The sequence below is a fragment of the Montipora capricornis genome, chromosome 2, assembly GCF_036669925.1.
Source record: "Montipora capricornis isolate CH-2021 chromosome 2, ASM3666992v2, whole genome shotgun sequence".
In the NCBI taxonomy this organism is placed as follows: Eukaryota; Metazoa; Cnidaria; class Anthozoa; order Scleractinia; family Acroporidae; genus Montipora; species Montipora capricornis.
Window position 1 is genome coordinate 29,032,314 of NC_090884.1, and position 26,559 is coordinate 29,058,872.

The window sequence follows — 26,559 nt, forward strand, 5'->3', positions numbered from 1 at the left end:
ACAAATAGTTCTGAACTCGGAACAACGCGAAACACTTATGGCCGAGTGTTCTATCAGGCGGTGAAGCCCTGGTGACGACTTCACCAACGTTGTTACAAATGGCGGTACGTGCTCTCTCTTTCTCTCCCAAAAATTTAGCAATTCGTTCTATTTATTTAGGCTTAAGTCGAGCGTCTCTCTGCTCTGCACAGAATGAAAGTTTGCTAATAGATGAACCAAAGTATTCCTGGCTGAAAGAACTTGGTCTTAAAGCGGAAAATGACGGAGTATTCAATGGCTCGTGGGGTGGCAAAGGACAGGTAATAAATGTTTTCTTTTTTGTAAGCAAAGCTCGACATTGTGGTGCCTAAAGAATCTTACAGCCTTGTTCTTTTCCGTCAGATTGTAACCTCCATATGCCCCTCCAATGGACGACCGATCGCAAGAGTACGCCAAGTAAGATACAGAATGAATCACTGCAGCAGACTTGCCCCAAGGGGATCGGCCCAGGAACCCAGGGGAGATTTGTTCCAATGCTCAACCAAACCTTATAAAATACCTTTGGGCATGGGGCAAAAGATTCTGGCAAATTCCCACACACCGGGGGTAACAAAAAGACAGTCACAGATCATTTTAGTCTTTAGTATCAAGATCCTTGCAGTTGTAGCAAGAAAATATTAGCATGTTTTCTGCCCTATTTTTAGTGATCCATCAGAGTTTCAACAGGGATGTAGATATAAATTTTTATAGGCGGGTATGATGGGCCAAAGGCTCATTTAATCGTGCCAAAGGTACAATTCACTTAGGGGGTGGGGTGTCCAGGGGACATTCACCTCCCGAAATTTTTGAAAGTCTAGACTCTCAGAAACACGTTTTCCTTGATTTTGGTAAGCATTTGAACACAGTGAACACAGATAAACAGATTTCCCACAATAAAGCTTCAGTAAGCTGAGTGTCAACATTTCTGATGGTAATGTTTATTAGTTCAACTAACTAGAGTAAAATATGAAATATGATCAGTGTGCATGTACAAAATATTCCACTCCACTCAGAAGGACTGTATACGTTCTTTAATAAACACTCATACACGCGCAGTCACAATCTCGTTCAATACTCAGTTGTGCAAATCCTTTTTGCTTGTTATTTGATACCGGTCAAAATTGTTCACATGTCAATCAAATTTACACTACACATTCACTTCAGGAATCCTTCGTGATTTGTTGACTCCTTACGAATCACAGCTTGATGTGGCAAGTAGTGAACTTTAGGTGCCTTCTCCAGCTCAACCACCCTCTCTATTACCCCAGCCTCTAGTTGATCTTGAATTATCGACGCATTATCCACTTCCTTTTCCAGTCTAGCGACCTGGGTCGCAGGGCAAGCTCATAGCGTAGTTTACTTTATTTTATTTATTTTTTCCTCTTTTTTTTTAGTTGCTTGGTAGTTATGGGTGCCCCTCTTTCCATGGCAATCTAATGGAATGCCTGTTTCCTGTAAATGACACACTGTTTACAAATGCCTGGTGCACTTCGTCTTCAGACTCAATGATGCCTAGCGTTTCCATATCCCATAGCTTATGGATGTCACTTTCTAAATTTAAGCGTTCTTCACGAGCACACCCAATCAAATTAACGTGCACTGAACAGGCTTCACTCTCATTCCCGGAGCTCTTCATGGGACCTGATAGTACCCACCCCAATTCCGTTTCCACGGCAACAGGCTCATCTGGTTTGCCCCTGATTGTGCACCCTTTCTGGAAGCTCCACAAGTAATCCGCGTGGATTGGTGGGGGTATTCATATTTTGCAATCTCCACGTGACTGTTTTGAATTGTTGAAATTTCAGGCACTACGTAGGCTTCTATCTCAATAACTTTCTGACCCCCTAGTGCACTTACTTTCATGTGTACGACATCTCTAAGCTGCATATCTCGGGAGGTTTGTCCAAACGTACTAATCGCGAGCCAATCTTGACTAATCACTCTGAGCTGCGCGTGCTGAACCACTCTGGCGGTCACGAAGGAGCGATGACTACCTGCATCGAACAAAACCGTAACCTTCCGTGGTTCTCCCTCCCCGCTAACAGCAGCGCATGCTGTTTGTAAGGCTACACGCCTACCCATACCACATGTAAGCTACTGGGACTAGCGTTAATTGGATTCGCAGCTGGTGCAACTTCAAATGCATTAGTTACAGGCTTAGAAGGGCTGTCACATACAGAAATGTGGTGATTTCGACCACAATTGTTACACAACTCAAACGATTTACCCTCTCTCACACAATGTCCTTTCCTCAAACACTTAAAACTAGCAAATTTGTATAGAATGTCCTTACGTTTGTTTATATCAACTACTTTCGGATAGTGTTCATGGGCGTGTTTGCCCAAGCAAAAGGCACAATTATCCGTCTGCTGTCTCATATGCAAGGTAATGTTCGTCGAGGTTCCTTTCATTCTGCTGTCCCTGCTCCAGAATGCACCTTGTTTCTGGTCCTGAGATCCAGCACTTGCGGTCACCATGTGGTCATGGCCTCCATGGACCAGTGTAGGAAATCTGTGTCCCGCGTAATCATCAGTCGGAAGGCCTCAGACAATTTGTGCCGTATGTGTTTTCATTTACGCTGACAGCCTTTAGTCCTCAGAAATGTGTTTCGCAACTATCATACAGCTTTCTCAACCACGGGGTGTCCTTGTCATTAAAAATGTGTGGCAAATTGAAGATTATTTACGTGCGCTCTCTGAATGGCAGTTTCTTTCCCATATCGTTTCTTTAAAACCTCCATGGCCGCCTTGTAATTGGCTGAAGTGAGGGAAAATCCAGCGATTGTCGATCTCGCTGGTTCCACAACTAAACTCCGCAGGTATGCGAACTTATCTACCCCTGCGAGGCTTTCATTTTTGTCAATGGCACTTTCGAAGGTAACCCAAAATTCCTGCCATTCTTGTATTCTCCTGCTAAACTTCTTTACTTCCAGTTTAGGCAATTTAGGCGACGGTGAACTCGCGGGAAATTGTGATGTCGACGCGTATAACCCGGGGAAAACATTCTGACCTTGAGTTGGCATCTGTTGTTGAATTGGGGGCGGTGGCAACAATTGTTTCAATGCATCTTCCATTCTGTCCATGATTCTGTTCAAATCAGTTCGCACAGAATCACTCCCTTCAATCTCCGATTGCATGCGCCCTTCTACTTCGTCATCGTGACAACTCGCCATCAGATCAATAATTTCTTTGTCCAGTTTCTTTAGTGATTCAATCTTTTGTTGAATTGTTTGAATGTTATCTTTCAAATAAAACGCATCCACAGAGACAGTTCCATCTGCTAATCGTAGCTGCTCCTCTCAAGGATCCTCTAATTTTTATTTTCTTTGCAAGACTAACCTCCATTGCTTTGTTAACGTTCTCTGTACCAGCTGTCGACGGCACCGTCCCATCAGTATTCCTCATTGCGTTGCCTTTCTTCGACTTTCTAGCGTTCTCTGGTCCAACATCTGGCCAAATCCGGTTCGAGGGACCACTGTGTACAAAATATTCCACTGCACTCAAGAGGACTGTATACCTTCTTTAATTAATAAACACTCGTACACGCGTAGTCACATTCTCGTTCAATACTCAGTCACGAGTACAAATCCTTTTTGCTTGTTATTTGATACCGGTCAAAATCGTTCACATGTCAATCAAATTTACACTACATTCCACAGTCTCTAATATCCGGTTTCCGACAGTGCAGATGACTAAGCGATTCTGTCGTGGAAGTGATGAAGCTTCTTTCAACAATCTCAACTGGTTGTCTAGAACTTGTTGTGTTACTTTAGGCCAGTTTTAAAAAAAATTATTATTCCATTGACCTCAGAATCAGTTTTCTTTCCCCTTTTCCCCACCATATCAAGTGAATTTTGGCCACTACTGGTGTCTTAAGCCAGGAATTCAATATTTGTCATTAACTATTTTGCTATACATGAAGTGTAATAGTGCCGCTGACACAAAGAGCCTGCAAACTAAAAAAAATGGAGTGTTTACCTTCATAATTATCAGTTGCGGTTAAAGAGAACCTAAGGTGCAGGCAGATAAAAAAATTTACTGACATTATTCTACAAACATTTGGGAGAGATAAGTTATTTCTCAGGCAGTTTGTGCCCTTTACAGCCAGAGAAATCACGCTCACAGCCGGGTAATTTTCCCGGCTCCCGGCTATTATCTACATCCCTGTCCAAGCATTAAACACTGGCATATTTTACACTTGTTGCAGATGTATGTCTCCATGAGAAGGAGTTTTCAGAGTTCAGATAAACTCACAGGACTTCAGAATATTTAGTAAATAAATCCCTTACGGGAGCTGGTATATCGGAAGATAATGCCCAAGGGCTGAAAGATTGTCCGAAAAATGAACAGATGGCCAAGAAGCAAACTAAGCTTCGAGGGCCACTGTGAAATTTTGAGGACAATCTTTCAGCCGAGGGCATTATCCTCCGATATACCAGCAAGCCGGAAAGGGGTTTATTTACTTTATAACCCTCCAATTAATTTCTCAAGAAGAACGCACTGAACACTCTTAGATCCAAAAGGGAAAACAAGCCAGCTTTTGTGTATGTGAATAGCAAGATTGCAGTTGACGTAATCAAAAAATGCATGGTGATTGGTTTGCTCGATTTTAATTACACGGTAATTGGAGGAAATGTTGACAGGTTGTCATGTCAAGTCTGCTCTTTATAACACCCTGAAGATCAAAAGCTTGAAAATGTAAATGAAAACACAGTTTTTTCTAAAATAATGTTTTTGCAATTATATTGTTCGAAAAGAGGACAGCCGACGAATTAAAAGTCTTTCACAAAAATGCGTAGCATTTTTAGGTGCCCTTTGGAATTACAGCCAAGAAAGTTTGAGTGAGTAAAATCGGCCTTGCATGGACTTTAACGTTGAACGATAATGTAGTTGATTCTGCTGCTGAATTTAGCAAGATCCTTCAAAGTAGCATCTAATGCTTCGTTTAGCTGACTGAAATTATGGTGGTCTATGTGGAGAACATGACAGAAACCGGTCCAGCCCAACATGAATAGCTTTCATGGGATTGCGGCTGTATGGCTTTCCTTCAACTTTTCTTGCGTCCACAAAAAGTCACCTCAACGCACTGGACATGTACATGTACAGTTCCGACAACTCCATGTTTTCAAGAGTGTTTTGGAACCTCTTTTCTTTTCTCCATCATGATGATAAAAATTGGATGAAAATTATATACCGTAGTAGCTTGGTAAAATTAAATAGACTTTGTCACCAAAAATATAACTAACCTTTAGTTTGTTTAATATACACAAAAGAAAATTCAATTCAAAGATGTTGAGAGCATATTTTGTGGACTTTTTCTTGTTGCCTGCATTGTCAACCAGCTTTGTAATTTCTCCATCACTGGCTTCATGACCAATCAAAATTTTAACTTGAACGTTTGCTCGTTTCCTGGTTTTCTTTCGTAGAAATAAAATCAGAGGACGGATATCAAATCGGACAACGGATATTCTCTGATAGCCATCGTCTGATTTGTATCACATGATCAGCAAAAATTAATCGTGGGGTTATAACCAAGAATAGCCAAAAGTGAAGATGCTGACCTCATATTACAGATCTCGGTTTGATCCTTTTATGAACAAAAGTGACATTTTCCCTGACCCACTTAAGGAAAAATATGTTTTGTAGGTTCTCGCTGAAGGTGAAAGGAATGGTTTATCGGAGTTGTGTAAGAGTGGCGATGTTATATGGGAGTGAGACATGGTGTCTGAGGGAAAATGAGAGAGCAATTTTTGAGAAGGACTGAGAGAGCAATGGTGAGAGCAATGTGTGGTACAAAACTGATGGAGAAAAAGAGGACAGAGGACCTGATGGAAATGTTGGTATTGAAGGAAACAGTGGTTCAGATGGCAGAGGCAAATGGAGTGAGAATGGTACGGGCATGTGTTAAGGAGGGATGATGGGCACGTTCTGAGAAAAGCGTTGGAGTTCGAAGTGAAGGGCAAGCGAAAGCGAGGACGACGAAAGAAGACGTGGATGACGCAAGTGGAGAAGGAGATCAAGAGCGTTGGTTTGGAGAAAAAGGACGCCATGAATCGAGCGAGATGGAGAGTGGGAGTTAGAAAGATTGCTGACAAAGTGGGGTAAATCCGGCCACCCCCGTTTATGGGGATAAACCCAGATCAAAATTGGATTGATGATGATGATGATGCCCCTTGGTCCATGTGGGTTCCCCAGGCTGGTTGACACTTGACAGAAGCCACTGATAAGTTCATTTAATTGTTTAATTATCTTCTACATTATGTGTTGCAATGTTAACAGGAAGGAGCTTGTGTTTTTTTTCTTTTTCATTCGTTCTTCTTTTGACCTGTATTAATGCAAGCCCCAGGGGAAGACCCACTCACACCAACAATTTTTTCACTGTGGCTGCAACACTAAACCAATGATTTTCTAAGAAACCAAGATGATACCAAAGAAGCCCGTCAATTACTACCCTGTTGTCACCAAAGTAATGGACATGAACAGTGATAGTTACATGTAAGCTTATTAACACCACTGACACCTTAAAAGGACAGTTGAGACAGTTTTATCAGAACAAAGTTTAACTTAATTTTGTGACCTTTTTCTGATAAAACTGCCTTTAGCCCAGTTGAAGGCATTGTTGCACTGTGCATTAGCAATAACCAATGGGTGCCTCTTTTTCTCCAGTTCCAATTGCAAGCCTTTTCTGGGGTTGGGGTAATATCAATTATTATAGCTAGAACATGATAATGAAGCATGACAGCCTGGAACAGAGCCTGGGCATGACATGCATGACTGAAAAAGTTCTGTAACCCAATAATGTCCCTCTGGAACCATGGAGGTTCAAAGTTTGGAGGAAGGGCTAAATTATGTTTGAAACGTCACCTTTCAAATTTCTTTATGGTGGTGAATCCTATTGTTGAATGGAGATGACTTTAAAAGGATACATACATTGAAGGGTAGACAGGAATGAAAAAGGATGTTATTTATTCTGAAAGACTTTTTAAAAAAATTAATATTGATCCCCCTGGACTCTCTCCTTTAATGCAAGAAAAGGTTTGTCATTTTCCTTGAAACTGATCAGGAGGTTTTGTTGGCTTTAGGGTTCGTTGGAAGATTACAATGAAACAGTAAAGTGTGCTAAGGATGCCTGGAGATCATGGGCAATGGTATGGACCTTACAACTTTAGCAATTAACTGTGAAGGCAAAGTCAAATTATTGCCATTTACTGTACACAACACTTAAGTCAGTGATACATGGTTCAACTTTTGTTGATCAACAAGTGCTGCAGTGTGTCATGTCATGTTGAATGTTGAAATATGCCATTCAACACGTTGAACGTTGTTGAACGAAAATAGAGACCAGCTCTATTCCATTCAACACGTTTGTGCAACATTGTTCAACATTTGTTGAGCAAACAAAATTTAATGTTGCAAGATGTTGAACCCGGTGTCATTCATGATTGGCTTTAGACAAAAATTAAGAAAGGGATTCATATTACATAGCCTTAGGAGGCAAATGAGAACAGATTTATACAATGCATCTCATCAAAATTCATGTAATGCAGGTCTCAAGACAATACTGTAGACTCTATAACTATTGCTTATGAGTAATATTACAAGGACTAAATGGATGTTATTAAGTGTGGATTATACAAAAATGTTGGGCATTCATGACCTCTGTTATTTTGCTGCAAATTTTCTATTTCTTATAGCATCCAAAATCATACATTCAAGGTACCAGAGAGGTTGAATTGTTTTGAATCTCAATAATTCATTTATAGAAAGCCCAAAATTTAGTTGCACAAAGAAGAAGTGTTTAAACAATAATGAAGAAATTATACTTATTTTTTGTAAAGTGATTTCCTTGGTTACTGCATTTTTGTAGGTGTCCAGTTTTAGATAATTAAGATTTTCCATGTTCTGTTGGTACATGTGAAGATCACGTTTTTATCATGGTCTGTACCATTTAATCTATTATATGTAATGCAGTCATAGTTTGAGAATTAGAGCGTAAAATTAAACTTGAAAAAAATAACTACAGTTTTGTTTGTATTATGTAATTATAATACTTCGTATCAGGAATGCACTTTATTAATGCCATCTTGAGAATGTGTCAGAATACATTGTAATAATAAAATTATTATTATGACGCTTCAGTTTAATGTAATAAGAGAATGTGTCAGAATACAGTGTAATAATAATATTATTATGATGCTTCAGTATTGATATTGCAGAATGCAGTTGTAATGAAGACATACATAAGAATATTATTGACCAATCAAGAGTACATACTCCGATTTATATTAGCACCTGTCGTGAGAAGTAATCTTATTACAGGGTCATTCCACAGTAATTTGGACGAGAAATTATTAAAATGAAATTTGCTTAAATTGCTCAATTTTCTGATAAATGGATAACATGTTAAATAAGGCTTTTGAAAACAACTAGAATTGTTGGATATGAATTGTTGTTTATGCATAAATTATCATAAATTATGTAAACTAATGATAACAGCTGTTGTGGAGGGGAAAGTTTTATGTTGGTAGAATATAAAAAAGAAAACAGCAATTTTAGTTAACTGGTCTGGGACACAAACTACTCCAGGCTAAGTAGCTTAGACACTGGCCAAACTCTACATTTCTATCAGTATGGCACCTACAGACAGCCTTCTGGATGCTCTTTTCCCTTCCGCAACGTTTTGAAGCCTAAAAGTTTTGTTGGTGCGCTTGTAAATGACAAAGTCAACTTCATGTTTTCAAATCTTCTAATTCTAGGTCAAGGGTTAGTTGTATTATGTTTGAAAAGAAAATTTATTTTAAACTATAGCCAAGAGAGATTCATTAAATTTTGTTGTGGAGGGGAAATTTTGTTGCGGAGGGGAATTCTGTGGAGACAAATTCTCTTTTGATAATGATTTCACTGAAAATTATGATGTTTACATTAACAAGAGATATCATTTTTCTATCATAAGTTCAGCAACCAGGTTGTGTTTCAGCAATCTCCAGGTGTATAAGGTAAATCGTGTTTAAATTAAAATGACAGTCAGTACAACAAAAGTGGTTAAAATACCTGTAGCTAATACATGTAATTATATTTCTTTCATCATGCAAATGCCAAGATGAAAAATTTGAAACATTGCCACTTGAAAAATTATAAAAAGAAGGCACCAAATAATAAAATTCCTCAGCACAGTTCATTTAAATGGTCACACATTTCATCCACTGACTAAAAAGTTATAAACTTAACTGTCCAGTTGCTTTAAATGAAACTCTACCTAATTGACCAATGATGTTTTCATATAAAACAGCAGTTTTCCACTCAAAGTTTATTGCATATGAACTGCATATGAAAGTAGATGATTATTATGCAGTTGACTATGTTAGCTGTTACTACTTTGGCAGGGTTATTCAAATTCAGGGTCAGTTTGCACAGTTCAAATTTCTGCACAGGGTTAGGCTTGGTGCTGATGCAGGTGAAATATTCAATTGGCCAACAAGGGATGATGTGGCTGATGTTCATGTCAGCTGTGTTTTCTATGGACCCATTCATTTGATTGGCAACAGTCCATTTAAGATTATGGAGCATGAGCAAGTTAAAAAAGTGTTCCGTTATATCCAGAGGCACTGATTTTCTTTTGAAGGGTTGTTTTCTGTTAATGTTGAAAATACTCAAGGACCAGTGGTCATTATTGAACTTATGAACTCACAGTCAGGTTTTTCTGATCACATATTATCTTAAGGTGTTTTTGTGCCAATTAATCTTAACAAGGTTACATGTATGCATTACTAATGCATGATTTTGAATTTTTATCACAGTACTGTTTCTGACACAGTGCAAATATTGTGCAAAATGTTGAAAAACTTCAGTTATTTGAAAGCAAATGTGAAACTGTTGTATAAACATTAAAGTGTGGATGTTATCACTCGCTTTAAACGTCTTGCTTATGATCTTCTGAAAATTGGACAAGTTTTCCCCTCCGCAACTTCCCCTCTGCAACAGTAGATGCTGTTTTCAAATCCTACCTCATTGAGAAAACCGTAACTATTTAAGTTTCCTCTTGTGATCTTTTCAATTAATATAAATTGGGAAAAAGCATCAGCCTACTAGACTCTAGATAATATTTCAGAACTCAGAGAATCTGCTAATAAAACTAAAAACAAACAAAACACCAAGTTTTCTGTTCCCCTCCGCAACGGCCATATTTTTAAGCTCTATGATCTAAGAAATGCATTTTGGAGAAAAGCAGGACAGCAGCAAGTAAAGCTTTGAAGATGATCTTAAGCCTCAATAGGTTATGAGAAGTAAAGGACAAATTCTTATTTAAACTATAACAAGATCTTCGCCTCTAAATTTCCCCTCCACAACAGACGGAATACTGTGGAATGACCCTACATTAATCTTAATTAATAATGATATTAATTATTATTATTATGTATTGCTTGAGATGAAATTATCAAAGAAAAAAAACGTTTTCTAGACACCTGCTCCAAAACGTGGTGAAGTTGTTCGACAAATAGGACAGGCATTAAGAGACAACTTGGAAAACCTTGGAAAATTGGTAAGTTTTCTTCGTGGATTCCATAACCAACTGCAGGGTTTTGAGCTTCTTTTTGAGTGTTCACAATTTGCAAGTCAGCGAGCCATGCAAGCCAACATGGTGAACCATGTGAGTCAACATGTGAGTCATACAGTTATTGAAAGCTAACCATTTTAAAACGGGTCCTTATAAGACTTAAATATGGTTTATCAGCTCTATGTGAAATGGGTGCTTATAGACTTAAATGCGAGACTCGCATGGCTTGCATGGTTCGCAGATTGTCCAACCTTCTTTTTATTGGTTTGCTGTTTTCAGAATCAAAAGTGGAAGGGGCCTCACTTGTTATGCTGCATATAAACAGTAAATTTAAAATGAGTTGTCCTGACCATACAATGAGCAACATCCTTTCCATTTTAATTATTTATATAAACTCCATACATTCACTTTCCTTGCCTTCCTCTTCGCTTTTCTTTTGAGGACATTTTTGTTTTTAAATGGGTTAAAATTGATCTGAATCTGAACTGTAAACTGCCTTTTGTACATCTACATGTTACTGGTTGTTTAACAGTGAAGTACATGTATCACAGAACTTACTGAATTATAATTTGGGTAGTTGAAAAATTAATGTGAATAGTGTGATCCCTTAGGAGAAATCACTGTCTGTTCATATGTGATTATTATGAATTGGGTTACATTGAGTGAATACCGTACATTGTTTAATATCCTGCAAGTGATTAGTAAAGTAAATAAGTAAGTAAGTAAATTAGTGTCATTATTACATTAATTTTACCCTTGGATTCATGTTTTAGAGTAGCTAGTAGCTAATATGATTTCTGAGCATTGAACAGAACAACTTAGAATCCCACATGGCTGGGGGTAAACCAGTTAGCTATTTTACTTGTGCAGGAAATTGAACCAGGGACTACCTGGAACAAATTCAACAAGTGGTCAGAACATAACTTGAACCGGTGATCTGTGAATCTCGAGGCAAGCGCCCTAACCACTGGGCTGCACTGCCTCCTCCTTTTACCACATGTAAATTGATTTAATCCAGATTTTGGGTAATGTTACGACCTCTCAAACAATTATAATTATTACTCGTCCATGATTAATTTGGGTTGCAGTTTGAACAAAAGCAGTAACAATATTTATAACATCCGGTAATTATTATTTTAATATTTATGTGTAATAAATATTATTGATACTATTAATATTCAGGGAGTTGTGATACAAGATTATGATACAAAATCTATTTGCGATGCACAGTACAGGTATAGTTTATTTGGGATATGGACGTTGAAGAACTTGGGGCAAATTTCAGCAAGGAGGAGGCCCGAGATGGCGCACTGTGGTGAGAGCACTCGTCTCCGGCTCCCACCAATGTGACCCAGGTTCGATTCCCAGACTTGGCATCAAATGTGGGTTGAGTGTTTTTGGTTCTCTACTTTGTCCTGAGAGATTTTTCTCCTGGTGTACTCAGCAGTGTTGTGTCCCCAATATTAGTGCTCCAGTGCTTAATACAGTTGACACTTAATTAATAAATAAAGTTCATTTATTTATTAATTTTTTTATTCATCTTACTGTAGATTGCCCTAGAAGTAGGAAAGATTAAGCCTGAAGGTGTTGGTGAGGTACAAGAGTATGTTGACATCTGTGACTTTGCTGTTGGCCTCTCAAGGATGATTGATGGAAAAGTGCTACCTTCAGAAAGTAAGATATGCTTTTTGTATTTTGTGGTACATCATTTAAATTAATACAGTGTGGGCAAGCCTTCCAAGCTAAAATAATAGAGAAAACACCTTTGTTCCTTAAATTTTACCTTCCTTCTACAGTACCGCCTGAAAGTATTGACCCCTTTACCGCATCATTGCCGTGTCACCCAGTCGTGACTTTACCTCGGTATTCCCGCGGTAGGCCGATTTTCTGCCGAGGGAAATTGACGGCTAGGCTCCAAAGTTCCCGTGGGAAAGTCAACCGAGGTAAACCCTCGGTTATTAAAATTCCACGGTAGAGTTGTAAAGGGTTTCCGTTGACTTTGTGTTTCGATAAGCCAGATTACAATGTTGAAATCCCACCGAAGAACAGGAACTGAACAAGTTTCGGTTGAAAATTGTGAACATCGCGGAGGATCATAGCCACTAGTCATGGACCATGGCTGCCTTTATTTTCCTTTTACATGCGAAGAGAATATCCGTAGCCAGAAACCTTCTTTGCAACATATTTTGATTGCAGTGATTATTTCGAAGACTTCTTGTGGACTGTTCATTCAAAGGTTCGACGAGTAAATTTCGAGGATGCTTGTCCTGCTTGCATGGACTTTGTCGTCATCATTTCAGTTTATTGGAGAATAATTAAGTCAGCTTGTTTTTTGCAGCTCAGCGCACGGAACATACATTTATTATCTTGATATCTTGCAGCGGGATAGGGTTTTGACAATATATACAAAACTGTAAGCTTACATGTCCAGGGTCTGGGTGACCCTACTCAAGCTAGATAGTGTCGCTAATAACTGTCCAAAAGGTTACTATTCCAGATTCACTTTAAAGTGACTGAAATATTGAGTTGCTGGTCACGGAGAATTTACAAAACACATTCAACATATATCCTCGAAAACCTTGCATGACCAACCATTCGTTGTTCAAAGTAAGACTTACACTGTATGTAAAACGCAGACTGCAGACTGCAGACCGGGGTTAAAATGCAGACTGAGGTTATAATTTAACTGTTGAAAAACCCCAAACCCATTAGAAATGCTAACAGTTAAGCCTAAATATTGTTTAAAATTACACCTCATTAGGCCTAAGGTTAGCATTTCTAAGGGGTTTGGGCTTTTTCAACAGTTACGTTATAACCTCAGTCTGCATATTACCCCTGGTCTGCAGTCTGCAGTCTGCAGTCTGCGTTGTATACTGACCGCTTATGTAAATATCATTCTTGCGGTTTACTATTGCAGTATTACTTTCCAAGTTGTTTAACAGTAACAAATTACAGAAAGAAAAACATTCCAAGGAAACAACCCAGGATACAATGTATCAAACCCCTGAACTAGTAGAAAATTATTTGATCTCAACTGAAAAGATTGTTTTTGTGCTCTGGTTAACATTTGATCATTGGTGCACATCGGTGTGGCTTAGGGACCGTTCATTATTTATCGGAAGGGGGGGGGGGGGGGAACCTGAAATTTTGGCCACTAAAAAAGAGGGGGTCCTGGAGTAATTGCTGAATTATGGAGGGGGGGCCTTGAAAATTTAAAAAGGTCAATGTTCAAAGTGGAGAAGTTAACCTTTTGTATATGAAATGCCTGGATGGTAGCTGAGGAGGTGCAAAAAAGGGTAGACGATGCTCCTGTATTATCAGAGTACATGACTGGTTACAAGTCACAAAAAATGGAGAACATTTTTTTCTTCAATGAAGAACATTTGTCAAGTTATCAGAAGTGCACCTCTGACAATGCCAGAAAGAAGGTTCCAGGGTCATGCTACAGTACATAGAGAAAATTGCAAATTTCCAGAAAATTCATTGTAAGTGTGGAGAACTGGAGAGTTTATTAGAGAGGGATGCAGAGAACACCTGGATGGTACTCTTTGTGATTACCATTCAAGTCAATGCTGGATTGGGCCTGAACCTTTGAGAGTTCCTCAGCCAGTTCCAGACCAGGCCAACCCTCCACACTTTCTTCCTGTTTGGAGAACGCCTCTCAACAATGATCAAGGCAAACCAAGATCTGTTGATGACTACCAGCCTTGGGTTCAGATTTCCCCGCTTTTTAAGTCAGGTTCTTTAAATCTCGAGAACAATGCGGAAGGCTATTGAGAACTTCTCAATGCAATATGCGACTGATAGCAATTTAGTAAAAAAGGCAATTGAACAATTTCTTGACATCAAGCGACGAGAAAATGTCCGAGCAAATCAGAGGAAATTAAATGTACAAGAAAGAAATGAAAAAGGCTACGACAAATATAATTGGGAGGAACTAACAGTGAATGGAGGATTAAATAAAGTAACTCTTTCTGAATTAGATAAATATCTGAACTGTCATCATCTGTCAAAATCTGGGAAAAAGTTGGACAAAATTAAGCGTATCACCTGTCACACGTGCCGATCAAACACTGGACAAGTCCAATCTTTGGTTACAGCTCAGCCGATATGTGGTGAAGACACAGATGCCAACAGTGATGACTCGGAGAAAGAAATTATAGAAGAATTTGGCAGCTCAGATGACGCATCGGATGGCAAGCTACGTGTACACCCTCAGTTAATCACCACCACACGCAGCGGAAGAATGGCAGGCTCGTGGAGAAATATGTTTATTTAACAGTATGCTAAATTTAGTAATTATGTTAAATCATATTTTTATAGTTGGGGGGGGGGGGGGCATTGAAATTATTCCCCAATAGCATAGGGGGGTCCTAAAAATTTTTTGCTTTATTGAGGGGGTCTTGATAAAAATAAAATAGTTTTTTGGAAATTTTCACCCAGTCCCCCCCTCCGATAATTTAATGAACAGTACTTTGTGCAAATTCATCACGAGTGACAGCTGGCTGCCAACAGAGTTACTCCTGAAAGCGCAACGTAAGCAGGGGAGCAAAGATGGTTCGAACATCAGACTATGTCAAGTTAACAATTATGTCGTTCTTTAGGCGAAATTTCAAAATTTCCCAAGTTTATTTCGCTTGCTGGTTTTGCGTCTTTATAATTCGTATGCAAACAACGAGCGTTCAGATAATTTAGAGACTTCATTTCTCCACTAATCACAGTCTATTCCTAAATTTGTTTTCCATGCGCAGTCAACATGCTGCAATTGCTACATGTGTATGATTACACATAACAATTTATTGCTGATGAAAGAAAGAGATGAAAAAAGAAACCATTCTTAAATCTTCTGGTCTGGTCGTACGTCTGGTCTCAAAATAGTACCGGCAAAGGCTCCGATACTTCGCAAAAATGTATCAATTAAAATGGAAATTTACCAAGTTTCACAATAATATGTGGAAGGAATACTTGCCTTTCACCAAAATGGAGATGAGAAGACGAAGACAATCACACAAGTTTGAATTCCAAGTCTCCAAATAAAATAAGGAAGGTCAGCCTTGGACCAAAACAGACACAATCGAACCTTTTTCGAAACCAAACAAATTTCTCACACACACATTCAGTATTACAGCTTGGATAGCAATAAGTGTTTCGTTGGTTGGATAATACAGCTGTCACTTAATAACAGTAGTTAATAACAGTATCTTAATTTGTATCTTTACAGTAAAGAAGTCTACGGTTAAATACATTATGTAAAGATAATAAAATTTGAGTGACCTTATGGAAATCGCACACTTTCTCATCTTGATTACAATTTCTTGCTTTAAGAATCGATTCTTCACACCATCTAAAACTTGACAGTCTTCTGCTTATTTCACAAGTGCAGCAGATCATTGTTCTTTCCCACGGAAAGCCTCATCTTTTCTCTCCCAGCAAAGTTCCCGTGGCAAATTGCACCTCGGCTTTACCAAGGGAAAAATATTTGCATACCTCGGTGGCGCGCGGCCACCACCCGCGGCAAAGACGAGGTATTGCTTCATCCTGAGGGGTCAATACTTTCAGGAGGTACTGTAACTCCATTAGCTTCTCCAATTGTGGCATCCTCAGCATTTGTTTTTTTTTTCTTACAACAAGAAGAGAGAGTGGTGGTGCTTCAGCCTACACTGACTGGGCTTGTACTTAAACAGTACTATACTATTCCCTTAATGCAGTCTACAAAATAAGTTATGGGTGAAACCTTCTATTCCCCTCACGATCATGGAAGTGTTGTCTTCCAACACTAGGGAAGGAGGGTTAAGGCAAATTAGCTCTGATGAGTCTTGAATTTGACACTGCAAGAAGGTTAGATCCAGCAAAACATTAAGAATTATTATAATCAGCCAGGATAATACATTGTACTGTAGAAAAGGCCTGTAATCAAGGTACACATACAATTGAATAGAATTAATTATTATTATTAACTGCTCTGTTTCATGGTGTAGCAGACTGCAATACATGTACCTTTTATTTGAATTAGACTAGCCTTAACTATGAGCAGTCTTTTTTTCCTAAAGAATTTGAGAAAATAGCAAATGCAAAAATGCAATTAGTGGTACATTGTAAATCCCTGAGCCATGGTGAATGAGTACTCACAATCTCAAATTTCACAACAGGCTTAAGTTTATCATCTAGATAAAATTACCTCTTGGACAGAATCCAGTGACCAGTTCCCTCCAGCTTTCACCAACTTTCCCCAAGTATACAAACCCTTAGGCTGCCATCCCCCTGCCTTGTTTTACATTCCTGAATTTAGACGAACAGTCTGTTTTTACTAATGTTGAGGTAACCCTGCCAATGGCTGTATTTTGTGTCAGGACCTGGCCATGCTCTCCTTGAACAGTGGAATCCAGTTGGTCTGGTCGGAATCATAACTGCATTCAACTTTCCTTGTGCTGTTTTTGGATGGAACAGTAGCATCAGTATGGTGTGCGGAAATGTGAATCTGTGGTACGTGTTCACAATGATTAGTGTCATCTGTGATACTGAAAAGGTGGATAATTTGTTAGCATAATAAATAAATTATTTAAGAGCCGTTTTCAAAGAGCCTTATTCTCGTGGCGGCCATGTTGGCCATAGACAATGGATTTTGTGCTCTGAGCCTCGAGTTGAAATGTTTGGGAACGAGTTTCAGGGGGAGGGGGGAGCAAAACAAAATTTCTCAATCCTTCTGGACTCAACATGGGCGCGGTGTGATTAAGGTCCATTGAGTGTCGTAAAACAAGTACCAAAGTAATTTCTTTGACCAATAACAGCAGGTGCAAACAGCACAATGAACCAATCCAAATTCGTGGCAATACCATGTAACTTTCTCAAAGTGCAGTATAAATCACATGTGCAAGTCGCGATTGGTTTTGGTTTTCCTTCTCATTGGTTGGTTAAACCGATCACTGAGCATAGCAATAATTGCAATCACTTAATTACTTTTGACAGTCGTTTGAAAACTGCTTTTAGACTAATAGCAACCAATTACTTTGAAGTAATTCAACCAATTTAATACCAAGTGACATTAACCCATTGACCCCTCTGGTGCCCCTAGGACGCGTCCAGTTGACAAGGAAAATTGTCCGGTGTTAGACAGAGTAAAATCTGTCAATTAAGTCTCACTCCCAGGGGTCAGTGGGTAAAAAAAACATCTTAAGTTCATGCATTTGCCATTGAGAAAATTGAGCATTCATCATCATCATTGTTGGGAGAGGATTGGGTAAGTCATCTGTTCCCAACACCTTCCTTCAATTTGGGTCAGGATTAAATACTGTAAATAAATGAGTTATTATTTATTAATTGCTTCTCTACTCTACAGCTGTACTTTCCCTGGTTACTCCAACTCATCTCTCCCATGGAAAAACAACATTTGGTTTGATTCAGTCTCATGTGCTTTTAGTGCTTTTTAAAGCACTAAAAGCAGTAGTCTCCCCATGCAATATTTTTTTAGTAGAGCACCTGTGCAGTGTTACAGTACATGACTATATAACCTTGAATTAATGATGTGAGTTAATATTAGTAAGTTGTAAAGAACATTTATTCAATTGGTAATTTAATAGAAAAGTCAGTTAGTATTGTCATTTGCAACTTGCTATTGACAGGAAAGGTGCTCCATCGACTCCTCTAGTCAGTGTTGCTATTACAAAGTAAGTATTGGACAAAGGCATACATGCCTTTTGAAAGTAAATCTTGTTGAGATGCATGGTTAATTTTGAGTTTCACTTTACAAAGTGTCTGGAGCTCAATAATGCGAACTACTTTTTTGTAACCAATAGGTAACAAGTGTAAGTGCTACAACAGGTTTTCCCATGGCAATTACGAAAGTTAATGAAAAATGCAGCTGTCTCAGCCCATCAGTGTTTAGAAATCTTCCTCTCCATCAGAAGGTTTATAACATCCACACAACCAGCAAAGAATTTTAATACTACACATGTACAGTTTAAAAATTATATTTTAACATGTTCATGCCATCATAATCTGCAGAACAACAAACTACATGTATGTATTATTAAGCTTGGTTGATAGTGATTTGCACCTTGTTGACAAGTGTACTACTGTACGTAACATTATTTTTGCAGGGTTGTCAGTGAAGTGTTGGCTCGCAATTCTGTCCCAGGAGCTGTTTGTTCTTTGGTTTGTGGTGGTGCAGATATTGGGTAACATTTGATTTTGACTTCTAAACAATTCGTTTGTTTTGATGATCAATATGAAAATCACATGAACTGGATACATGTAACTTGATCGTATCTCTTCAGAAAGAAATGTGCAAAATTGTAAAAATAGATTAAGTTACCCTTGGGATGCTGTGAACGTTCGGAAGATTCTGAATGGAATTCATTCTTGACTTCTTTGATGTCATTAGTTACCAGGACCCAACTGGCTCAGCCATCATACATGTAGTTTTTGACTGAGTTAACCCGGCCATTCACACGTCAAATGCCCTAGAACGCCCAGACCCATAGACCCTATGCAAAAATGGCTGCCTTTAAAATAATTATTCTTTTGTTCACATTCAACATAGCCCAACTAACCCCATTTGGGATAACAAATTCTTTAGAATTTTTGTCTCAAAAACGAGGTTATAGTTGGGCTATTTTGAATTTAAAGGCAGCCATTTTTGCATAGGGTCTATTGACGAGTAAAATTGTTTGGTGTTAGAAAGAGTAAAATCTATTTTATAAGTGTCACTCTCAGGTGTCAATTATGGGTTAAATATGTGAATTATTAGTGATATGAACTTGAGAAAAGAAGTCAAGTGCTAACAAATACATTGTATCAACCTCCAGAAATTTGCATCAATTATTTAATGCCCAAGGTATTAAGGCAGTCATCACACGTACAGCACAAGGTTTTATTCACCCATTGACTCCTAGGAGGGGGACTTAATAGATTTTACTCTGTCCAGAGCAGTTCAGGTGCCAATAGGTTCATAGCAGTTGAAAAATAATTATTTTGTTCAAGTCAAAAAAAAATCTCTTTGTGTCACTGGACTGGATATACCAGTACTGTACACAGTACAGCATTTACTTTGTTAGTATACCGGTAATGATTTTTTATTATATATTAAAGCTTTCAAGATGCACATGCTCAGTACTGGTGAATAATGGAACTGCATATGGAAAAGGAACGTAATGTTTTTTTCATTTTGAAATTCCAGTCAAGCTATGGCAGAGGATGAAGGGGTTGACTTGGTGTCTTTCACTGGCAGCACACCGGTAAAACTTACTTACTCCCTATCGAAATAATTGCACAGTGCAGCTGGCGTATAGAGAAAAATATTTCGTTCCCTTGTTTTGTGCTATCTTTTCCACCTCTTTTGTGCTTGTCATTCATCATCATCTTGAAACTAAAAGATATTTATCTCCACCATCATGATCAAAAATTATAAATTATTACGGTATCATTGATGTAGTTGTCACCTTCACAATATTTTGTGACCTCGCCACTCTTTTGATATCAGTTCCCTGCTAGCATAGGTCTCTTTTCTTTTTGCATTTGCTGGGCTGACGAGTACAGCAAAAAGAAGTCACTTTGATCCAACTGCTGTCCGCGACCTTGGATGGCACTCTTCAAACCTTCATGCCCCATGATATGTTTGCTGAATGAGACAGTAATTCTGCTGTTGTTAAGTGAGCGCACACAACATGAGGTATCACATTTGGTCTCTAAGCAAATGCTGGGTATGCTCAACACAAGTAAGTACTCGTCACTCCAGCAAACGCAAAATAAAAGAGACCACTGCTAGCTGGTATACATTGTAGCGATCACAGATCTTGAATAACGAGGAAATTTGAAGTGAACTTCACGCTGTGACATCATGACATATTGTAGGATACTTCAGTTAAAAAAAGCGAAAAGCAACTCAAGCAGTTACTCCTTGTTTTACATACTGCTGTTATAGTATTGACCAGCCTCTAGTTGAAAGACTGAAGAAAAAGTTATAAATGTCACACCTTCCCATACCCTCCCTGTAAACTCACCCTTGACCTTAATTTTAGGTTGGAAAGAAAGTTGGCACAACAGTACAAAACAGATTTGGTAAGTACAGAACAGTTTACATTAGCCCTTTCCATCTAATTGCATTTTATTTAGGTATGGTTTTTAAAGATCATAGCCTATACATGTACTTGACTGCCAGTGTCTGCTTGCCTGTCAGCATGGTTTTGATTGTACTTGAGCACCAAATTAATCCTGCTTTAAACAGCTCAGTCCTACATTATTAAAATATAATAAATGAATGTGAACACAGAATGCTCTCTGCAGTCCTATGCAGTTGGTACAGTTTGTAGCAATATGTTCAATTTTTGCACTTCAAAAGAAATTTATCTTATTAAATAAATATGATCTCAGAGATAGAAAGCAGGCTAGTGGGGATTCGCTATCTATATGTAATTTTTTGGCCTTGTCTGTTACTTTTTTTTCAGACTTGACTATAGCTCACAAAATCTAAAGCTTAACAGAAGTTAAAGCTCATAATCTTTCCCAGGCGTTCTTAATAATAACCATTATTGTAATGTTAATAAGTATTTTTTTTTGTTTGGTGAGTTTACTCATGGTCAGAAAAGGTACACATTTGATTACTTTGCACTTTTTTAGGAAGAAAAATTTTGGAGCTTGGTGGTAATAACGCCATTATTGGTAAGCTGAAATCTGATCCAGCAAAAATTAAAAACTTAAATTAATAATAATTATTTATTTAGTTTTATTCTACTTTATGTAATATATAGAGTTAGCCAAGCCTAAAAGCGGAGCTCCCAGGTTATTTATTCTTACAGTAGTTAACCTACAATGTAGCTTGAGCCTGTGGTCAACTTTAAAAAAGCTGACCTCGATGAGCTCTAAACTTGAGCCTGCAATATGGTCATGTGATACTGGTCAGTGGATACCTTGTTTTGACAGGTGTCAATTGACCATAACATGGATGTCTTATATCAAAGATGTACTGTATGCTGTAAACTACCAGCTGGAGACAAGTATAATTGATTCTCTAAGCTTGAGCCCCCAATATGGTCACACAATACTGGTCAAATTGGCGTACATGGAAGGGTGGATAATCGTACGATGACCAAAACCAAATTTTCCTCCTTCTATCAATGGGTTGTAAACCATATTTTCTTACCAATGGTGCTACTTGCGCGTGTCTTTGGCACCCGGAGCTTGATCCGCCAATATTAATAGTAGTAGAGATACTGTATGGTACCTTAGAGGCCCATGCAGGAGCTTCCACATTTGGGAGCGAGATAGTGCCTAGTAGATAGACACAGTTTCTGAATCCATGGCTATCAATGAAGGCAACAAGAGCCTGGAAACTGTATGATCAAGACAGGAATCTACCAAACTGACAAAACAGTTGGAAGTAAAGGAAATAGGTTTAAAAATCCTAAAAATGTACCACACTAATGCTCACTCATCCAGCTACTACACCTAAAAATAGGACTTTACACTATAAAATGAAGTTGTCAATTTGTGAGCAGGGAAATGAGATTTTCCACTGGCTGAGTGAGACAAAATAAGTGGAAAATGTTTTTCTCACACACCGCTGGGGCCTGGGAAAAGGTCAGGTGACCTATTAAAGGCAGGTAGTTGTTTTTGTTGGTCCGCCACTTCTGACCTTTGCCCCACCTGCCCACCCAACGATTTTCACTTGTTTGAACAAGTTTGTATGTTGATTTGTGCTTCCGTGACCCTTTCAGTTTAAACCTTTTTTCCTCAAGCTTGTTTTGAGGTATACTGTTTTACCAACTAGTAAATGTTGAGATTACAATAAAGGTCAGGTTGTGACAGGCAGAATAGCCTGCAAGCAGGCTCTTTTGTCCTCTCGCAGATACAAAAGAGCCTGCTCGCAGGCCACGGGCAGATGGCATACCTACATGTACATGTACCAGTGGTGTGTGAGAATTAAATATTCTTTAATATGTAATATAATTTATTTGCCAGCCAACTAGAAATTATAGACCAGAGTCTTGAATTCTCAAACCTGATAGTTTTCTTGAATGACAAGGCAATAACTGTACACTAATTACAATGCATCAGCCCCTTAGTGGCCCCTGTTTTCATTCAACCAGGATGTTGTTATTTTAAGTAATATTTTTAATTTTTCATGGTTACCATGTTTGCCTGTGTAGAATTAAACCAATATTGTCCAAAATCAATAGATCAGTTCTTTAAAATGCACTTATTATCTTTCAGTAATGAATGATGCTGATTTAGATCTTGCAATTCCATCAGTGCTGTTTGCATCAGTTGGCACCGCAGGCCAGAGGTGCACCACAACACGAAGACTAGTAAGTTGAATGAACATTCATCAGTCACTTGTTGCTTCATCTAGTTGTGGTACTTTTTAGAAGCTTCAAACTCAACACAGTTCATGGTTTTAGCTACAACTGTAGGTGTTACTAAAATACAGGAAACACCATATTATGCCAGAACGACACTGGAATGAACAGAAATTAGGCTGGATGACCCCGAAATGAACCAGAATAGAGCAAAATGAACCTGAGAATTCCAAAAATTAATGTTTTAGTTTTTTGTGAACAAATCGTAAGAGAAATATTAATGGAGTGACGTCAGAATAAGGTGGAATAAACCAGAATAACACCAGAATTGAGTAGATTAAAGCATTTTTGCATGGGCCAGAATGACAAAGGAACAAACCGTAAATTTCAACATTTTAGCACTAATTTTCAACCAAGTTGTTTATTGCTATCCTGATTAGAAAGAATTTCAAAATAAATCAATGCAGACTTGATCTTCAACATACCTTGTGTGGTCACTTTGGCCTTAATCTAGAAATCATAGTCACCATGATAGTAAAAGGCTTAGAGTTTTTCTGGTTGAAGAAGATCTTTGGAGTCTTGAGAGACTTAATTATGTTCTTTACATTGAAATAATGATAATTGCAGACAGTTCATGAAGACATTCATGATGAAGTGATAGAACGCCTAAAGAAAGCATATGCCCAAGTAAGGATTGGAGACCCTCTTGATGGTGAGTGATCGTACATGTATGTTGTCACAAAACCTACCTGAGTATTAATGTTTTTGCCATAATTTATCTTCCTTTTGGGTGCACCACTTGGTAATCCTGTCTGAAGCTCGCATTTCATGCCTGCTTGTCATTATATTTTATACAATTCTGGTAAAAAGCATGGAAAAATAAACACTGTGAATCTTGTACTGTATTATGTAATAATATTCAAATTGCGGACTTCAAAAGTATTGGGGGTTTGAGGTTTGGGGGTACATGTATGTTGGCATCACACCTTGCCAAAAAAAAAATTGAGTACAAAGCAGTATTGTATTATGCCAAATTCCATTTCTTGGTAGTTGAAGCCAAGGGTCAGTATTATGACATGTTATCAATGTGATTGCTACTGTGAACCAAGTTCAATTATTGCTAACGTATAACGAGGGAAGTGTTCATATAGTAAGGTTACAATACTGGTAATTTATTTTAATTTATGAAATCACTTTCAAGTTTGTAGTAAGGTGTGGTAAAGTGCCTTCTCAAGCATAAGCCACCCCTCCTCCTTTAAAAAGGTGTTAAAAGATATACAATGATTGTAAGTATGAAGGTATACACAATAAATTATCCTTATCTTTCAACTCAACCAGAGGGTATCCTTTATGGTCCTGTTCATTCGGAAGTGGCTATTGATATTTACAAGAAAGCTCTTGAGGATGCCAAAAATCAGGGAGGAAAGATTGCATGCGGTGGAAAGGTAAGAAATAACAAGTTTGGCTTACAATAATAATAATTATTATTATTTTAATTACAAATTGACGTTTGAAATAAGAACGAGATACTCAAATATTACTGTTGATTATTATGATTTTGACCACCAATATTGTTTATTGATAATGTCTTGGAAATAACTTTTTTCTTTGAAGGTACTTGAGGAGCCAGGCTTTTATGTTGAACCCACCATTGTGACTGATCTTAATCATGATGCTGAGATAGTGCATAGGGAATCCTTTGTCCCTATTCTATATGTCCTCAAATGCAAGGTATGTGGTAGCTGTCACACATACAGCGGCTGTAGTTTTGTATTGGATGACAAATTCTCAATGCACTATGTGATCATAATTCTTTATGGTGTTCAGGTTTTGGTGTCAATAATAGTTAACTTGTTTTACATGTAAGTTCCAAATGGCCAAGCACAAGTGCTTTCATATTAATTAATGTTGCAGTTCCCGTGGGTATGTATATTTAAGACACACTACAATAACAAAATGCAAAAGACAATGTTGGCATAACAGGGGGGAACACCACTCCATGATTGGCATGACAGACAACTTCTGTAGCGCGACTAAAAGCCTGACATTATCTCCCCAACACATGAGGCGAACCGCACTGGATCGGACAAGTTGTAGGCCAGTAAAGGCCAAAGAATGATATACAAGCCTAACTCTCCACGACACTACGAGCTAAACCTCCGGCCAGCACCGTGCTATGATGGAAAGAGTGTAGGCGGTAAAAATAGCTCAAGCCTCACTTGTCTCCCCAGCACTACAAGCCGACTCTGCCAGCGTTTGCTGGGGATAGTTGTTGCTTTTCGCCAATCCAGACGAGGGATATAACTGTAAGCAGACAGTATTAAAAACATGGATAAAGGAACTCAGTTTGAATTGTTAGAATATAGGAGTCCATTCATGTCTCGTTTGCGTTGTGCAATGATTATGAAATAACGTGACATGTAGAGGATAGCTCTAATGAGTCCCTTAACTACGTTTTACAACACTGTTGTAAAGCTTTATTCATCATTAGGGAAACTGCAAATCAAAGTAGAGCATAATTTATTGGTGCATGGTTTTTTGATAAGGGGGTAACCCAGATTACCCAGCCTGATAGTAGAGAACCTACAAACTCACAAAAAAGCAATTTAAGGTTACTTTCCTTTTGTCAGAACTGACCAGCCAGACCCATTAGTCTGCAAAGAAAATGTAACAATTTGAAGGAACACTTGCAGCACAATCCCTCACATTCTTCTGAAGGAGTATATATCATCCTTAAAGTGTATTAATTTGAATGAGAGTTCATCCTTCCAAATGCTGGGTCTGGCCGGTTCACCTAAGTCTGGGAATGAAACCAGGGACAGATCAGTGGATGGCCTGCATGCACCTCATGGTGAATATTAACTATTCAAACTGAAAGTGATTTTTTTAATCATGATAATAATAATTGTTTGGAATTTATTGTTATTCCTGCTTTGTTTCCAACAGAGCTTTGAAGAGGCTGTAAGTTACAACAACGAAGTAAAGCAAGGATTGTCTAGTAGCATATTCACCAAAGATATTGCCAAAGTGTTTAACTGGATGGGGTAAGTGACTTGCAAATTGACTGTGGTTATGAAGGACATAGTTGGTTCTTACTGTAGACTTGCCAGATGTGAGTATGCCTACAGACACACATCCATGCATACACAAGTGAGGATGCTGGCGACATCTGCGGGCACAAGACAACATAACATAGGGACGTGGTAATAATCCTTCTTGTCATTTTGCTTTGATGTTGGGATTTTCACTAGTGAGAAAGGGAGCAACATAAGTACAAGCATTTGCATGGGGCACAAGCTTTGTGCCATGCCTATAGATCTTGGTACAGTCCCTATTGAAGGAAGTTGTTTCCTCCAGCATAGCCTGTGGTTGAGATGCTACAGAGGATATGGGTTCATGTATTTCAAGTCCTACTCTGATCACTAATTGGAGTTGGTTTGGATCTTACTTCCTGGTTGCACTTGCAGGGCCAGCTGGGTTGTTCTTCCTGTCCTCATAAAATCAATGGGGACATAGCCTTTGAGTGCATATTAACCAGTTGTCTGGCATTAGAGTAAAATCTATCGAATTACTGCATAACAAAAACCCCAAGGGCATGGGTCATAGCTACCTACTGTACAAGCCACTCTGGAAATCCAAACAAGAGCTACACAATGCTATTGCTAAATAGGTGAAAACGTGAATGTGTGCCAGG

The 26,559-nt window shown here is 38.4% G+C and overlaps 1 protein-coding gene and 1 pseudogene across 2 annotated transcripts in view; one reads left to right on the forward strand and one right to left on the reverse strand.

Annotated features, from left to right (window-relative positions):
- Window positions 1–70: 70 nt before the first annotated feature.
- The window catches only part of LOC138039258 (alpha-aminoadipic semialdehyde dehydrogenase-like), a 27,756-nt gene continuing 1,267 nt past the window's right edge, over window positions 71–26,559 (forward strand). The window contains exons 1-17 of one of the 2 annotated variants that reach the window (XM_068885465.1): window positions 71–104; window positions 192–299; window positions 382–435; window positions 7,100–7,165; window positions 10,477–10,557; window positions 12,123–12,246; window positions 16,923–17,055; window positions 18,192–18,236; window positions 18,669–18,746; window positions 19,748–19,805; window positions 20,589–20,628; window positions 21,187–21,228; window positions 22,780–22,874; window positions 23,493–23,577; window positions 24,204–24,310; window positions 24,480–24,596; window positions 25,812–25,909. In XM_068885465.1, the coding sequence (XP_068741566.1) occupies window positions 99–104; window positions 192–299; window positions 382–435; window positions 7,100–7,165; window positions 10,477–10,557; window positions 12,123–12,246; window positions 16,923–17,055; window positions 18,192–18,236; window positions 18,669–18,746; window positions 19,748–19,805; window positions 20,589–20,628; window positions 21,187–21,228; window positions 22,780–22,874; window positions 23,493–23,577; window positions 24,204–24,310; window positions 24,480–24,596; window positions 25,812–25,909 (1,337 nt within the window). In that variant the 5' untranslated portion in view covers window positions 71–98. Of the gene's footprint in view, window positions 300–381; window positions 436–7,099; window positions 7,166–10,476; window positions 10,558–12,122; window positions 12,247–16,922; window positions 17,056–18,191; window positions 18,237–18,668; window positions 18,747–19,747; window positions 19,806–20,588; window positions 20,629–21,186; window positions 21,229–22,779; window positions 22,875–23,492; window positions 23,578–24,203; window positions 24,311–24,479; window positions 24,597–25,811; window positions 25,910–26,559 lie in introns of both variants that reach the window. The other variant, XM_068885464.1, reaches the window with a different exon arrangement.
- LOC138038952 (uncharacterized) lies at window positions 1,174–3,190 on the reverse strand (annotated as a pseudogene).